General features: G+C 35.7%; 1 protein-coding gene across 4 annotated transcripts; it reads right to left on the reverse strand.

The window, feature by feature from the left end:
* Positions 1 to 10802: 10802 nt before the first annotated feature.
* Positions 10803 to 15698, reverse strand: LOC149529642 (CST complex subunit STN1-like). Of its 4 annotated transcripts, none has more exons than XM_089810094.1 (3): positions 15263 to 15698; positions 12038 to 12702; positions 10803 to 11109 (listed from the first exon to the last, which is right to left on the reverse strand). In XM_089810094.1, the coding sequence occupies exons 2-3, from the start codon at positions 12440 to 12442 to the stop codon at positions 10978 to 10980; spliced, it is 537 nt and encodes a 178-aa protein (XP_089666220.1). In that variant the 5' UTR covers positions 12443 to 12702; positions 15263 to 15698; the 3' UTR covers positions 10803 to 10977. The 4 variants fall into 4 exon arrangements, with proteins under 4 accessions (XP_089666220.1, XP_089666221.1, XP_089666223.1 ...); XM_089810095.1 differs by having other exon boundaries at positions 15303 to 15672; XM_089810097.1 differs by having other exon boundaries at positions 15359 to 15553.
* Between the last annotated feature and the right edge of the window lie 2229 nt (positions 15699 to 17927).

A 17927-nucleotide genomic window follows, 5' to 3' on the forward strand; every position in this document is an offset into this window, starting at 1 on the left:
TCAGATCTGGATCTACACGTGGATCCGTGAGGATCTTGGCAGGATTCGTAATCCTGACGGATCCACAGGCAAGATTACGGATCCTGCTCGGATCCACGTGCGAATCTGCGACAGGGCATCCACGTGCGAATCTGCGACAGGGCCCAAATAAAAAAGCAAAAAAGTGGGCCCAACTTCATTTTTTAATTTTTTTTTCCTAAAGGCCCTAAACCCTAAAAACGACCCTCTAAATCACAATGCAAGTTCATTTACTTTATTTTGCTCTCTCATACTTGCTAGTTTGAAGTAAGTGCTTGGATTCGAAGGAGATCGGTTGTGGAGCTCCAAATACCTTGCAAGAAGTGTTTAAGGTATGCATTTCAACCATATTCTTGAGTTCTTTCATAGATTATTGATTTATTTTTAGTTTTCCAAATTTTTCAGGTTTTATGTAAGTGTGAAGCATGGTTTTCTTTCATTTTTTTTTTCTAGATTGCAAGAATAGAACAATGAGTAGTCAAGGCTCAGTGGGTCGGGGTGGGGCTGCATCACCAAGCTTCAAAATTGATAAGGGGTCTCCTTTATGGAGACACACAACAAGAGTCGCACAATGTCCTAGGGGTGGGGCATACATATGGAAATGTAATTATTGCAACATACAACATAGAAGCCCCTATTCCCAAGTGAAACTACATTTTTGGGCCCTGTGGGTGAAGGAATTAACATGTGTCAGGGTAGTGATAAGAAGGGATTACCAGCTACACAAATAGCAGCGTTAGCAAAAGAGCAAGAGGATGTTGATAGAGCAGTTGCAAAAGCAAAATGTGGTGCTTCCAAAAGAACAAATACACCAACACCATCATCCGATCAAACAAACACAAGAACACATCCTTTTTTGCCTATTGAAACTACAAATGATGAAGATGAAGACGGATCTCCACTCACCCGCAAGAGAGGCCCACTAGATAGGGCATTCCAAAATGAAAAGAGAGACATTGCTGATCACAAAATTGGACGTTTAATTGCAAACGGTGTTTCATTTAATTTTGTGAGATCACCTTATTTTAGGGAGATGGTGGAAGCAATAAATGATGCACCCCATGGTTACAAACCACTTGGTTATGAGAAGTTGTGTACTACCATATTACATGATGTGAGGAAATATGTAGAGGCTCAACTTCAACCAATAAGAGATTTTTGGATTCAATTGGGTGTGTCTATTATTTCGGATGGGTGGAAAGATTGTAGAAACCGTCCATTGATCAATGTCATTGTTGTATGCCCTAAGGGGGCAATGTTTTTGAAGACAGTTAATTGTGAAGGGCAAGTGAAAGATGCAGAATTTATTTCATGCATTCTCATTGATGCCATAGAGTCAATGGGTTTTGATAATGTTGTCCAAGTGGTCACGAACAATGCAAAAGTTTCTAGGGCTGCAACGATAATTGTAGAGTCTAGATATGATCATATCTTTTGGACACCATGCACCATCCACTCTCTCAATTTAGTGATGAAAGCAATTGGCATCGAAATAGATTGGGTAAAAATGATATACGAGGAAGCTGAAGAGATTCAAATGTTTGTGACAAATCACCACATGTCACAAGCAATTTTTAGGAGTTTCTCGGACTTGGAGTTATTGAAGGTAAATTTGTATATTTAATATTAATATATAATTGAATATTATTGAATTCCATAATTTTTGTTGTTGTTTACATTAACATTTTTTAATTTTTAAATGTATCACTATAAGTTTTACATGTTCTTAGGTTGCTGAAACTCGCTTTGCCTCTCACACAATCGTCTTGAGACGACTTGTGAAGGTAAAAGAAGCATTGAAACATATGGTCATTAGCCCCCAATGGGGCATTTGGAAGAATTCCAATACAGCAAGGGCCTTAAATGTGAGAAGAATGATACTAGATGAGGATTGGTGGGGTCTTGTGAGTTATGTGTTGGAAATCACCGATCCAATAATGGCAATGCTTCGCTTCGCAGACAGTGATGAGCCATGCCTTGGGGATATTTATGATTCCATGGATAGTATGCTGGAAAAAATTAAAATGGTAAGTTCTACACTCTTTTACAACAATTTTTTATTTGAGAGATATCTAGATTCTAAAGTTTAAATTGACATATTCACTAATTATAATTATTATTCATATTTCATACCCTAGGTCATACAGAGGAGGGAGAATGATCCTAAGGGCACCTTTTACAAAAAGGTGGAAAAAATTGTTTATCGTCGATGGAACAAGATGACCACACCTTTGCACCTCCTTGCATATGCTCTATCCCCGAGGTATTGTAGTTCTTATCAAATACTTGTGCTTATTTTATCCAATGTTTGTGCTATTGATATTTGATAGTGTTCAATTGTCTTTTGTTATCCCCAGGTACTATAGTGCAGATGTATTTCGCCTTCCAGGTAGAGTGCCACCATTTAGAGATGCAGAGGTTGCAGATGGGTATAAGAGGGCACTAGCTAAGATATTCCAAGATCCAGAGATTGGGACAATTGTGAGGAGTAAATTTGTTGCCTTCAACTCAGGTGAGCATTTCCACCCTATTGCCATAGCAGACCAAAGCAGGATGGGTGCCATCAAATGGTGGTACCTTCATGGGCAAGCCTTCATGTACCTCCAACCTCTTGCTATAAAGGTCCTATCCCAAGTAAGTTTGTAAAATTAAGCTTAAGGTTAACACTCTCAATTCCTTGAATTTATTATTTAATTTATTTATCTTGATTGTTGTATTGATAATTTTTAATTTCTCTTTAGGTTGCCAGCTCTTCTGTAGCTGAGCAGAATTGGAGTATTCACTCCTTTATCCACTCAGTCAGATGTAACCAGTTGGCTCCAAAAAAATCAGAAGACCTTGTGTTCACTCACAACAATTTGCGCTTGTTGTCACAGAAGGATCCTAAGAACAAGAAGGGGCCTGAAAAGCTTTGGGATGTAGCACCCGAGACTCTTGATTTAGATATGACCATCCGGGATCTTGCTAGATCCACTTTGATTGATGTGGATGATGAGGAGGAGGATTATGAGTTAACAATCCCCTCTACTACTAGTGGTTTGGGTTCCTCTACTGATACAGATGCAGCACTTGTAGCTCATCAGTACCCCTCTGATGCGAATTTTCTTGAAAATCCATTTGATGATTAAATCAAAAACTTTAGTCTTGACCCTTGACTCTTTTATGAGTAAATCATGTTAAAACTTTAAGTTTAATGATCTATATTTTGAATGTTACGAACTTTCACTTTTAGTAATTCAATGTGAATGTGTTGATTTTCTTTATAATCATGAAAATAGATTATCAATGTCATTGATCAAGTATACTAGATTCATAGATGCATACTAGAATCATAGATTCATACTATGAAATGATTTAGTTTTAGAATTATGTATATTTCTTTTATTTTTTAGTATATATAATGCACATATATATATATATGCACGAATCCTCCACCAATCATAATTGAGGAAAAAAAAATTCCGAATCCACAAATCCGATTCACGTGCTCGAATTGGATTCGTGTCACGAATCAGCAACTAAGGTAAAACCTCAAGGTTAAGGGCATAAAGTTAGTAAGGGTCCTCTGTAACCTCAGTGTTGAGACCTTTCCTTTTTAGAAGAATGTTGCACGGTTGGGATAGATGTACCCTGTCTTTTGCAGGCTTCCAAGAGTAAGCCCATACCTAGTGGGGGAAGATGTAGTGCCTCCCATGTTTGCATTTTGTACCTTGCTCTATTTTGGTTTGTGAGATACTTTGATACTCATGTTATTTTACATTTGAGATAACTTGTTGGTCGAATGTTATACTTTGATTTCCAGTATAATAGATGTTAGATTACTATGATGTTTAGTTGATTATATCTGCATGATGATGCCTTTTTGAGATGACAATAAGTTTTATGATGATATCTGGTTACCCTGTATTTAGACATATCCTCTTATTACATTTATATGTTGGATTTGATGCTATGGCTATTTACTTCGTTCTTGTTTTGTGATGCTTTATGCAGAAGTGAGTGATGTAAATGGATTATTTCAGTATAATAAAAAAATGGTTAAATTAGGTCATTTAATGCATTTATTGCTTCGGCTATGTTAATATATGCAATTGCATTTGATCGTGTGTTTTAGTGTGTAGGATTTATATCCCTAGCAGTGGCATATGGAGTTAGTGATTCAGTTGTTCATAGTTAACTAATATCATTCCTGTATGGTCAACATATCCTATTTAAATTGTTTAAATTCGGCCCTCTAGTGAGTTAATAAATCTGGACTCATTTGCATTATGTGATTAGACACGTGAGCATGTTTGCGCATTTAGATGTTCACATATGTCGCGAAAGTTATTAAAGAATTTTGTATTTTGGTTTAAGGAATTTTTTGACTTTATTTTATTTTATTTAATTCTCGGCAGCTTTGTCGTAAATGAATTTCAATTACTTGGAATAGTATGTTTTTGTTTGCATTGATTTAGGGTTTAACTAGGTAACCTAGTTATTTGCCCTAATCCATTATTCACTCGAAAAGTGAATATCCAAAGAGGAATTTTATTCCTCACTTCTAACTTTCTGAAATAAGGAATTTGAGAGCAATTTCCAAATCCTCTTCTATAGGATTGAGTTTATATTCGTTGTAGGAGCTACGGGCGTGGAATCGTCATGAGATCGATCTTGTTGGATCCAACTCGGGGAGACCTTGGATTGCCATGATTTTTGGAAGCTTTTGTAGGATATTTATTTTATTGTTCAGAATTCCATTTTTGCCCTTTTGGCTATCAGGTAGGGCTCCCTCATTTTCCTGTTTCAGCTCTATTTCTACTTTCATTTCTCGTAGTTGGATGTTAGGAGGTTGAGAACTAGTGTTCCCCTCCATTTTTTATTACTAGATCTACCCAGTTGGGCAGGTATGAGCATTTCTCTATTTTCCGAGATGGGGGTTTGGGGTTTTGTGTCGTTATGCTGGCCATTTTTGCATCCGGGGTTCAAACCTGATTTTTATTGGATTTTTGTGCCTCATTCACCCATGGGTTGAATGGGTTTTATTTTTGTTGATTTTTGTCAATGCTGGGTTTTTTGAGGTTTTCGCCTCGATTTGCATCACCTAGTTTTCTCGGGTTTTCTTGGCATAGTGTTGGTCATGGATGTAGATTATGCGTAGGATGTCAATTCGACCACTATTGCATTTTTATGTTGCATTGGGATGTGTGTCGCATCTGTACTCTCGATCTTGTATTCGGTTGAGTGATTTGTTACTTGCCTTATTCTCATCCAACCCTTGTTTAGTCCTGATTATTTCGTGTAGTTAGTTGTACCCACACACGAGCACGTGCGCATGCATTTGACAGGATCTTGCGACACTCGAACTCCCAAATATAGGCTGGTTGAGGGATTGTTTCATTTGGGGTTGGGTTGGGAACTTGCATTGCCTCTAGGCACTCGTTGTGATATGAGCATGGGTATGTAGGGTAGGCGTGTGGAGTGGCTTCTCTCATTACCCCGATTGTTTGTCGACAAGGTAACGTGAGGAAGTTCTAACAAGTGATAACTAAATTAACAAATGGGTAATAAAACTTAACTCAGAGAAGTGAATGCCTGTATGGTGTCTCCAAAGGCACGGCGTGATGGTTTCCTTAGGGATTCATTCCACGCCGATGTGATGGTTTCCTGAGGGATTTGTTCCGTGCTGATTTTAGCATGAGTTTTTTGATGCCAAGCGATTTACACTCCACTAGAGTCCCTACATAGTTGACTCATAGAGGGTCTAACCAGGACTTCTTGTACTTGCATTGTCTCATGATCTTGGTTGCAGTCCTCTTTACTGTCTGGCATGAGTGTTAGCCATGGACGTTTTCTTTATGTGCGTTTGTGATTGGATCATTATCTCCATCACCACAGTGGGAGTGGACCTCCAAGTTCCACGTGGTTGGGAAGCGTAGCTACCTATACCACTGCTGGGGACCGATGTACAGAGACGGTCTATTCCAATTGAGACCGATGCTTGATGTTCACTTGGTATATTTGGGTTTTCGGAGTATGTTTTCCTTGTGAGTTATGCTTTTATTGGAATGCTTGGATATTATGCTTAGATGATGTTAGTTTCATTGATGCATTCCTCTATTATGATGATTAGAATATGGTTAAATAATGGGATTCACTATTAGTTGGAGTATCTATGCTTTGTTGGATTAGCATGTTAGATCTTCTTGTTTTATGATGTTATTATGTTGTAGTAGTGACGCCCTCATAAGACAGCTCTGACTATCTACTTGGCAATTTGGGATGTTACATGCAAGGGATGGCTAGGGCCTTTGAAGTCTCATGATGCTATTACGGTTGGGAGGAACCGCACATGAGTTTAGATATTTATGTACATTGCAATGTTGTTTTCCGCATGTTTTTCATATGCTATTATGGATTTAGATGGTTAGTTGTGTTTCCGTTTGGTGTTTCTTGCTTTCAAGTGTCCATGCCTCGAGTTTGTGAATTCGGTACTCCCTGGTGTAGAGGTTCTAATTCTTTTCTTCCCCTCTGAATGTTCGTCGGAATGTTTCCTTGCATTCCTGCGTGGCAGTGCTTCAACATTGGGCGATATTGATAAAGTATCACAAGCCTTAAGGAGAAATGTCGTACAATACCGGAACGTATCACATGGCAATGTTGAGTTCTATCGTACGATACTGGAAGAGTATCACACGACTATAGCCCACTCTATCGAACGGCTATGGTGAAAAGTATCGCATGGGTCTATGAGAATAGTTGCTCGGACAACCAACGGGCACTTTTTCACTTGATCGGAACTTTTTGAAGATGACTTGGCTACCCTTTACAGAGTTCTCAAACTCTAGTGTTTGACATTTCGAATTCGGGGTCTCTCGGATTTGAATGCGTTTTGTGACTTTGATAGCTTTGTCGTTTTTGGTTTTAGTGTCGCTTGGAGATTCATTGGAAGCCTAGATTGGTTGGTTAAGTCTTCCATTGCGATCTTGTGATCAGTTGCATGTTGAAGGTGTTGTATTTCATGCTTTTAAAAAAAAAATTGGCTTTTATTTATCCTTGTTCCAAGGATCTCTAGGCAGGGCATTACAAAAGGATAGAAGCCTTATCATCAAGCAATAAAAGCGTTGCCAAAGTTATATTTGAATTAGAAAAACATGTGAATTGGGATATTTTGAGAAGGAAAACATCGTATTTACTGCCAAGTAAGCTTATGAAGACAGCTCCTAAAACCACATCCCCTAAAATGAGTACTCACCCTTTTAACAATGTTGTTCAAACTAAATTTTCTAAATAATATTCAGATCAATTAGATTTAAATAATATTCACCATCTACAAAATAACAACCAAATTGGGAAAGTGAAATAGATTAGAGAAGATATGCTCACAACAGGAAAACAGTTAAAAAGATTATATGGATAGATCATCTCTTATAAAAATTTGAATTACTTTTATGGACATTGAAAACAGAATGCAATTGAAACAGGAACCATTTCAATTGTAGAAAATTATTGCTATGATCCTCTAACACAGAATAATCATTGAATAGGATGAGGAAATATACAAAGATAATAGAAATGTCCATAAACATGATTTAGTGCTTGTGGGTAGAACTAAAGCTCAATTGCAATTTTTGGTTCTGATTTGAATTTGCGACTTAAGGTTCACAAATCCAGCCAAAAAAAATTGAGGATGGTTCATTTTGGGTTCACCCGTACAAAAGCACATAAAAATCATACATATGAGTAAAAACATAGCGTTCATTAGATCCGAATTCCCATTATATCCTAGAAACATTTATACTTGAAAATTTTAACTATTAAAGACCTTCCTTAATAAATAATTTAATGAACAAATAAATAATCTTCCCAATTACAGTTTAAATAGACAAGAAGGTATATTATGAATTATAATTTGAAACAAATAAATAGAGGATCAAAAATATGTATCATCCAAGAATGCATCCAAATTTCACTGGCAGCTTTCTCTACAATTTGAATCCAAGAAGTGTGTGATGGGCATTTTGTCTCTTGGATATTGGATGCAAAACATAAGTTATGGATTCAAGACTAGGTACTTTTTTGCTAAGGGCAACAAATTATGCTTACAACAAACATCTAATAGAGAAGGACTTGTCAATGGAGCTTTTGGTGAGATTGACATTGTTTATGGCCAGGTTGTAAGCCACCATATGTCCCATTGTATGTTGTAGCAAGAATTGATGATTACAGTGGACCCCATGGAACCAAATAGATCCAAAAATGTATACCAATAGTACCTGTAACATTAGACAGTTGGAGGCATCTCCCACTTACCACGTTATGTGCTGTTACCGTACACAAATCTCAAGGGCTAACACTAAAAGCAACAGTTGACCTTAGAAAAATAGTGAGGCAAGGACTAAAATTTACAGAAATATCTAGAGTCAAATCATTACATGACCTCTGTATTCAGTCAGCTTTCTCCTTCAATCGATACTCCAAAATGCAAAACAACACATATACAATTATACAAAAAAGGGAGGAATCTCAACTAAAACAGATGTCTCTTTAAGCAATAAAACTACCGCGACAAGGTTCCTTGCGCCAACACCAAAATGTAAAAAAAATTGCACATATGGAAAAGTAAAGATGTAATTAGTCTGCCAGATGTTTCCCAAAGTAGAAAAATATTATTGTAAATCTTTTCATATTAGCATTTTTGTCAATACATATCTATTTAGCATATTTAATTGTATTATAGACGCTGACAAAACAATTCCTCCTCAATTCTCTACTGTATAATGAGTGCATAAGTAAAAATATCTACTATTACAGTCTGCTTCGTAAAATCCCAAACCAAATAAAGCATGGGCATATTCATTCTAGATTGCTTCCAGAGAAAATTGTCTAAAACAAGTACACATATTACTTTTATAGGTCCTACACAGACCCACAATAAACTTAAAATTCCTCTTTCAATTTTATTCTGTTTGTAATTATCTAATATTTCATTAGTATATTAATGATTTCTTACTTCCTAGAAGTTTGTTTCAACGCCAGAGATTATATAATAGCATTGCTTGGACTGTAGTTCATCGAAGAAGGAAATTTCCTTCGACCATTTCTCATACTCTTTCCTGTATTGAGAAAGAGAAGATGTAAGTTTAAGGTCAGTACCCTTGTTCTAGTCTAAAGATTTTCTGTCATTGTGTGGTTCACTTAATCTTACTGCTGGGACTCACTCTGCTTGCCTTGAAAGGCTGTTTTTGCTGTAATGCATTTGGACCGTTTCCTGTTTTACTCTAATCAAACAGTTCCTATAGTAGGTAATCCCATGCATATGTTCTTATATATCGATATGCTTTTCTCACAATTGGCCCCCAAAATATATCTTCATTGCTCCTCCAACAGAAATCATGGGCAATAATTTCATACTAGTAAGAAATTTCTATTGCTAACTATTTTAAGGCAAGACTACACAAGAAATATTTTGTCTATGAGCTTGAAAAGATCTTGCGACCAATTTCATTCATAGGTGACATCAAAAGTTTATAGGTTTTTCAAGCTCAATTGGCTATTTTTCCCTGTTTTTCAAATTAGATGGGTTAATCAAAAACAATGCAATTGCCTATTGTAGACAGTAACCCTACACTGCAACATTGCCAATATACCCAACTGCACCTCCTTGACTTGTTCAAATGCCATTGTGGCAATGCAATCCAACTGAGGTGTCTGCAACCTTCAATAATATCTGGCCGCAAGATGGTTGAGCCACAGAGTGCATGGAAAACAAGCAGTTGCATCATCTTCCAGAAATTTATGAAACCTATTTTTTCTTTTCCTACTAACAACCACATCCGTCATCTCCACCTTTGTAAAAGCCCTGCCCTTTCTGTAGGCATCTGGGCCTCACCACGAAGTCAGATTTTGCAGGGAAAGGAGAGCAAATGCCAAAAGGCTAAAAGCTGCACATGGGAAAGGCACATAGGGTCTAAGCCCAATTCCCACATCCATCTGCCTTTGCCCATCAAAATACAATTCACTAAAATCAAAATGTATACTCATATGATTTTGTACAAAACTTTAAGCCGTGGTCTATATGGGCATGGAGGTAAGGGCTTCAGCAAAAGATACACCAAGAGTAGGCAACAAATTTTGAAACTAGGCTAAATTTTAAAGTATTACCTGAATTATTAGCTGGAGGACTTAGAAATTTTATTGTTGTTTTTGTTTTTTTCCTTTTATTGTAATTCGAGTTTTATCTCGCTTTGAATTGGTGCTTTAGATACGCAATTGTAGCACGTGATTAAATTATTTGGGCATCCCAATTGATCCCAAGACATGATCCATCACTCAACTTTTTGTTCTTCCGTTTTCAATCTGAATTGACTTTATTTATAATAGTATATTGACTTTATTTATTTATAAAATAGCAGGCATGTAATCATATCCAAGATCCATCACAGAAACACCCTATTGTCCTTTCCAAATCCTTATTTGATTCAATTTCCAACAGTATATTCATCTAAGATGATATCTTAGACATATAACCATCACATGATAGATGATTTGGTCCCCTAACATAAGATTTTCAAATTCTACATTATAAGGTCAATATAGATGATTTTGTCCCCTAACAACAGATTTTCAAATTCTTCAACATAAGGTCAATAAACTTATGATCTAATTGTGAGTAGGCACCAAAATTTGAATTTCATGTATTTAAGGATGTTTATCATAAGGATGACTTTTGAAATACTCTGTAAAAATATTATGATATATGAGCAAGCCTAACTTTTGAAAATACAGTGAACACAAGTTACCAATTGCCAAAATAGAAATCACCTTTAGATTCCCCTCGCGACTTAAACATAGATTTTTTGTCAAAAAATATATCAAAATAGTTGCTAATGGATAGAAAAAGCCCATAAAACATTCTAATGCAACATTTACCAGTCAACCAAAGACAGATAGCCAAACATCAACTTCATTCCATTTGGGTCATAAAGCATTGTGCTTTCGAGGAAAAGAAGCAGGTAAGTCGTAGCACTGCACTGCAAGCCGAATGCAATCCATCCAGTGATAAATCTCAGCATTGGGGTCTCTCTCAACCAGAACAGATTTCACTGTTATCTGCAATCAGAAAAAAATCGTAAGTGATGGAAATTTTCATTCCTAGCAATTAAACAGTTGGCATATTTTGCATTAAAAAAAACGTGCATCGGGATTTTTTTTAAGGGAATATATAGTATTTACTTCTAATACATATCTGTTTTAGCATATATATATTGTTATGTGAAAACCCACTGTATAATGATATTTGGTGAGCATGGGGAAAAAAATTACTATTACAGCCTGCTTCATGAAATCCTAAACTAAATAAAAAATGGGTGTGTTCATTTTAGTTTTAAACGCTTCCATCTAAGACAATCAGACATCTCCTTTTGAGAATTCCTTCAGACATACCAACAAAGAGCTTAAAATTTCTCTCTTTCAATTCTACTTCGTTTCTGATTATGTACTACGTCATTAATATGTTAATGAGTTGTTACTTCCTATAACATTGTATCGAAGCCAGAGATTATTTAAGATTGAAGATTTTGATGACAAGAAAGGGAAGATTTGTATTTTTTATGGGAATAATTATCCTCAACTGGCTAGGTTTTGAACAAAACTTTGAAAAGTTAGGTTTGCCAGTCAACAGATTCTTGAAAAGCTATTCTCTGGCAGTTCCTACAAAGTGTAGGTAATGTCATATAATGATTTATACAGTTTAAGTTACTGACATTGTGTTTTTCTCAAAATTGACCTCCAACACATTACTCATTGTACCTCCAACTGAAAGGGTGGGATACAATTTCACACAGATTTTTTTTTACTGCTAATCATTTTTCAGTGAGGCTAAACAAGAAATATTTTGTCAACGAACTTGAGTAGATCTTGCAAGCAAGTTTATTTTAGGTATCATTAAAAGTTGACAGTGTTCTTAATCAACATATCTAATGTTAAAAACAAGGCATAATAGCCAATTGAGCTTTAAAACCCCATAAAAGTACCATACCTGCAATTGCTTGTTGTAAACAGCAACCCTACCCTGCAACCTCACCAATCGACCCAACTGTACATGTTCAGATTGTTCAAGAGCCAATGCAGCAAAACATTCTAACTGAGGCTTCTGAACCCTTGAATAATATCTGGAAGTAAGATGATTGAGCCAGAGAATGCATGGGACACAAGCGGTGCCATCATCTACCAGAAATTTAAGAAACTTATCTTTTCTTTCCCTGCTGACAACCACACCCACCATCTCCACATTCTTAACGGGCCGGCCCTTTCTCCAGAAGGTGTCTGGGCCTCCCAATGAAGTAGGGTTTTGCAGGGAAAGGAGATCAAATGCCAAAAGCTTCAAATGTGAGAGACACATAGGGTCTAAGCCTAATTCCCACACTGATCTACCTTCACCCATCAAAACCAAGTTTACTAAGATCGATAGTAATAAAATTTCATACACTAGCACTTCCAACAGTGAGATGCAATGTTTATGCTGATAGTAGCATATGCTGTATGATATTTTTTGACATTTTGAAAAAGGGTAGTTTGTACTTGAAATTCAAAAGAATTGGGTATTCATGTGCAAGCTAAATTCAATAATGTGTCATCGAATACTCCATACACCTATAATGAGTTGATCCCTTTTAGCATGTCCATTTGAGTCCTTATCACAATCTGCAGTGAAAAACATCACAACATGAGAAATCTGTCCATTACTGTATAATATACAATATGGGTGTCCTTTAGAAAACAATATAATACTTTGCATACAATAGCTGAAGTAAACTAAAATTATTGATGATAGCATCATGATGGTATTAATAGCACGAAACTCTCCTGTACAGGTATTAGGCTATTAGCAAAACAAATTCTAAGCTGATGAGGGAATCTGTGAATAATTAATGCAGATCAAAACAAACTCTAATTTGGATACACAGGCAGTCAAGCTATACCAGTTGCAGACCAAATCAATTTACTTATGGCAGTTTTATCAAATCTTGGGCCATTTGTATAACGATCATGATGAAATCAAGAATCGAAACAATTTTGTGACATTACTTTCCAGCCATGAAGCAATCTAACTAGTCTATTGTAAACTTTAAATGTCATAGCTTAATGGAGATAGGAAATTCAAAGCAAGAATTGAATAAAATCTTCTAACCCCCCAAGAGAATAGACAGTCGGTTACTACTATAGCTCTTCTTTATGACTCCACTCCCTTTAACTGTTTCTTTCCTTTATTTTCTGCAGCTATCATCTTAAAACTTTAAAGTTTTTAATTGCTTAAGCTAAAATCAAGAACGAGATGATTGAAGTAAATTATATATGTAAATGAATTTTGCATATTAAAATATGCCATACATGATCTCTTATAACATATTTCTAGCTGGGTTTAATGAAATTGAGAATTGTACCAAATTTCAAGGAGGCATACAGATGTACATACAGCACCTTTGAGAGCCTTGCAGCAACCGTAGACCAAACTGCCTTACATCCATTCATATTCAGCTTAACTTTTGGGAGGATTCACTGCAAATTTCTGAGAACCGTTTGTCTGTACTTGAATACAATATGAGATGTTTTCATTTGAATTCTCAAGTGAATTGTGAATGCAATTCATCAGACAGAAGACACATATCCAAAAAAATGAATTGAGGCAACCTTTGCCAACATCCTCATTGTCTATGCCACAATGGGAGCTTTTAAACAGGGGCATAGAGGATAGAGGAGTTTTATCAGACGCTTTATTTCCATGTGACAGATGTTAAAGATATGAAGCACTAACACGATGGGAATCATTTGTCACCATGGCTAAAAGAAATGTGTTCCCTATGGGCATCCATCACAGCATTATAGACAGAAACAAATATGGTACTGATTAGATAAAAATGTGCAGAACATCAGAAGTAATGAATTGAACTAGTGGAAATGGTGATCAAGATGTCAACAATCAAAAAGCTGGCAAATAAATGACAATGGAGGGGTCACCTATTCCATCAAAGTGGGATGATGTAATTCAGTGGAATGCATATCTGCAACACTAAAGAGTTCAATTTCCAAGATATCTTTGTTCAAGGTTTATAAAATCTACACTTACAACAATGATATGGAATTTAAGTTTGCAACAAAGTTAACTTTTGTAATACTGCTATACGCATTGTTATGGCAATTGTAAAAGTGTCATATAGATGCATATGAAGTGTTTGACAAAACGGTGAATGATATGTCTATGTATGAAATGATAGTAAAGGTTACAAAAAAGCATTCTTTTAATTGGGGATAACAGATATACCTACAAATGTACTTACTAACCATGATCACAATTGAATCCAAAACCCACATGAACAGTGCCCAAAAACCACAAAAACATGAAGATTTCATTATAAACCCCATCTATCAGCAATTACAAGACTTTCAAAAAAGCGAAGTCCATTAAAGTCCAAAGTGATCTTATCTTCACGATAATGCACTACAGTTTCTTTCTTGCAACACTCCCTGTAACCCCTTATAGAAAGCAAACAATGTTGTGTTCTACCATATAGAAAACAGTGAGCATTCATCAATTCAAGGACAGAGACTTCAAGCTCCAGTGCAGGATAGTAAAGACAAGTATAACAGTCATGACCATAGAATGGTTCTAGAAAGACAACAATCAAATGCCGGTCTGTTGATAGTTATGCATTAATGAAAAGACGTATTGAGATCAGTAGCACCAAAATAGATAGGACAACAACCATAAACATGTAATATAAACATAATGAAGACAGTTATATTGAAGAAATGGAGCAAAACATCATAAGGGTGTATACAGTTTCAGTAACAAGATTATGATCGGGATCAATAGTTGTGCTACAGAGATGCAGCCATATGCTTAGTAATGGAAACACAAAGAACAGGCATATCAATGAAAAGCCTTCAGCATGACAGTGAATCAAATGAAGACAATTGCCAACAAAGTATTTTTACAATTTGTGAGTTTCAGTGGGGGTTTTCAGGACCATCAGTAGGAGACATGCATAGCGTTCAAGAGAAAGAACTTGGCGGTCAAGGTGTAAGAATTTGTTCAGAAAAGAGTAACTACTCATATGTCAAAACCCATTTCTGCATTCAAGTAATTACTACAAATGTCATTGTGAGTATTCAAAGAGAAACGCGGTGTTTAATGCCGGAATAGGTCAAGTGGCCAACAGAACTGGAAGATATTAAGAAAGCGTCATGTGTCTTCATTATATACCGATAGTCTCGAAGTCGAAGCATAAGAGAAATGTGAAAACCTTCAAAGAATTTTTTTAATCCAATGTCCAGTTTACAAGGATAAAGGGGCCTTTACAGAATCTTCAAAATAGTGAACTCAGATTCAAGAACCCATGGATGCATAGCAAATTTGGAAATCGACTGCCAGAATCGAGAAAAACCCTCAATGATCAAAGCTCGACTTCAAGAGTTTAAAAGCAAAACCAGAACAGTACGACAGTTGCGGTCAGCAAAAAGAGCACAATGAAGCCGGCGGCCACCAATATGTCGTGAAGATCTCAATAGAATAACACGCCACGGAGATATCTTCCACTGAATGAAAAATAATCCACCACGGAGACTTGAATTGAAATCCCCAACGTGCCTGTTTTTGCCCAAAACCCTGGTTGCCGACTGATTCATTAAGTCAGTTTGGTAAAAGAGTAAAATTTAGGTTTAAGATGTCTTATTAGTTCCTGCCGAATGGCAGATCCGAGTGGATGCTATTCTAAAAATCGTATTGATCAAAGAAAGCTTTGTTTAAACTATGACTAGCTTATATATACCTTTATATATATTACGCCGGGAGTAATCGTTCTCGAGGCACCTATTTTTATTTAATCCCAAAGTTATTTTAATCAAAGTTGAGATTTATGAAAATAAAAATAGGCGCCTCGAGAACGATTACTCTCGGCGTAATATATATAAAGGTATATATAAGCTAGTGGCAGTCGCGGCGCAATAGGAAAAATATTTACTTTTTATTTTTTATTTTGATAAAGTTACTATAAAATTGTTAATTAATTTTTAATTAGAGTTGTATGAAGTTACTATAAAATTATACTTCAAAATATTTTTTAAAATTTAATATAAGGAGTTTAATATAGATTAAAAAAATATTTTTTATTTTTGGGATATTGTAATGTAAAATGTTATAGTCATACATAGATATATGGTTAGGGACAAAGTTACCATTATAGTTAATGTTAACCTTAGGGATAGAATTAGGGTTAGGGTTAGCATTAGAGTTAGAGTTGGAGTTAGGGTTAGGGTTTGAGCTATGGTTAAGGTCAAGGATAGAATTATGGTTATGGCTATCGTTAGAATTATGGTTAAGGTTCAGATTAGAGTTATGTTTATGGTTAAGGTTAGGGTTAGAGTTATGGTTAGGGTTATAGTAAGGCTAACGTTAGGGTTAGGGTTAAGGTTTGAATCAAGGTTAAAGTTAGAGTTTAAAGGGTTAGGGTTTGAGTTAGGATCAAAATTAAGGTTAGGGTTAAGGTTAGAGTCCAATTATGGTAGAGTCAAATCCAAAGTTAGAGTTATGCTCATGGTTAAGGCTAGGGTTAGACTTATGCTTATAGTTAGGGTTAGGGATAGGGTTAGAATCCAATTATGGTAGAGTTAGAATTAGGGTTAGAGTTAGGGGTAGAGTTATGCTTATGGTTAATGTTAAGTTTAGAGTAATGCTCATGGTTAAGGTTAGGGTTAGAGTCATCATTATGGTTATGGTTAGTGTTATAGTGGGGATAGGGTTAGGGTTAGGGTTTGAGTCAAATATATATTTTAATTTAATATAAAGAATTTAATTTAGATTAAAAAATAAATAAATTGGGATATTGTAATATAAAATGTTATAGTCATACGTAGATATATGGTTAGGGACAAAGTTAACATTATAGTTAATGTTAACCTTAGGGATAGAATTAGGGTTAGGGTTAGCATTAGGGTTAGGGTTGGAGTTAAGGTTAGGGTTTGAGCTATGGTTAAGGTCAAGGATAGAATTATGGTTATGGCTATCGTTAGAATTATGGTTAAGGTTCAGATTAGAGTTATGTTTATGGTTAAGGTTAGGGTTAGAGTTATGGTCATGGTTAAGGTTAGGGTTAGAGTTATGGTTATGGTTATGATTAGGGTTAGGGTTATAGTAAGGCTAGGGTTAGGGTTAGGGTTAAGGTTTGAATCAAAGTTAAGGTTAGAGTTAGGGTTAGGGTTTGAGTTAGGATCAAAATTAAGGTTAGGGTTAGGGTAATTGTCCAATTATGGTAGAGTAGGATCTAGAGTTAGAGTTATGCTCATGGTTAAGGCTAAGGTTAGAGTTATGCTTATAGTTAGGGTTAGAGATAGGATTAGAGTCCAATTATGGTAGAGTTAGAATTAGGGTTAGAGTTAGGCGTAGAGTTATGTTTATGGTTAAGGTTACGGTTAGAGTAATGCTCATGGTTAAGGTTAGGGTTACGGTTAAGGTTTGAGTCAAATATTATTTTAAATTTAATATAAGGAGTTTAATTTAGATAAAAATATATATTTTATTTTTGGGATATTGTAATGTAAAATGTTATAGTCATACGTAGATATATGGTTAGGGACAAAGTTAGGGTAAGGGTTTGAGCTAGGGTTAAGGTTAGGGTTAGGGTTAGATTCTAATTATGGTAGAGTTAGATTTATGGTTAGAGTTAGTGTAACGCCCCACCAAGAGATCCAAAAGAATTAACCTAAAGTTTTACTAAGTTTGCTAAACATTTTTTTTTTTTAAGTAAGAATGTATAACATACACATCAAACACATAGTAGCGGAAGCAATAACATGTAATCATCAACAATCATACATAACAGGTTACATTCCTTAAGGATCCCAAGACGTTGAGTCACTTTTAAATTTAATTA

This window comes from Cupressus sempervirens, chromosome 11 (assembly GCF_028749045.1).
Source record: "Cupressus sempervirens isolate cs-2001-9-10 chromosome 11, ASM2874904v1, whole genome shotgun sequence".
NCBI lineage: Eukaryota > Viridiplantae > Streptophyta > Pinopsida > Cupressales > Cupressaceae > Cupressus > Cupressus sempervirens.

What these genes read in the sequence shown, in the direction of transcription:
- LOC149529642 (XM_089810094.1), bottom strand. Translation starts at nt 12,442, where the DNA reads ATGGGTGAAGGTAGATCAGTGTGGGAATTAGGCTTAGACCCTATGTGT. An exon ending in TTTACAACAAGCAATTGCAG is followed by an intron (nt 11,110 to 12,037) that starts GTATGGTACTTT and finishes TTCTGATTGCAG; the next exon opens with ATAACAGTGAAATCTGTTCT.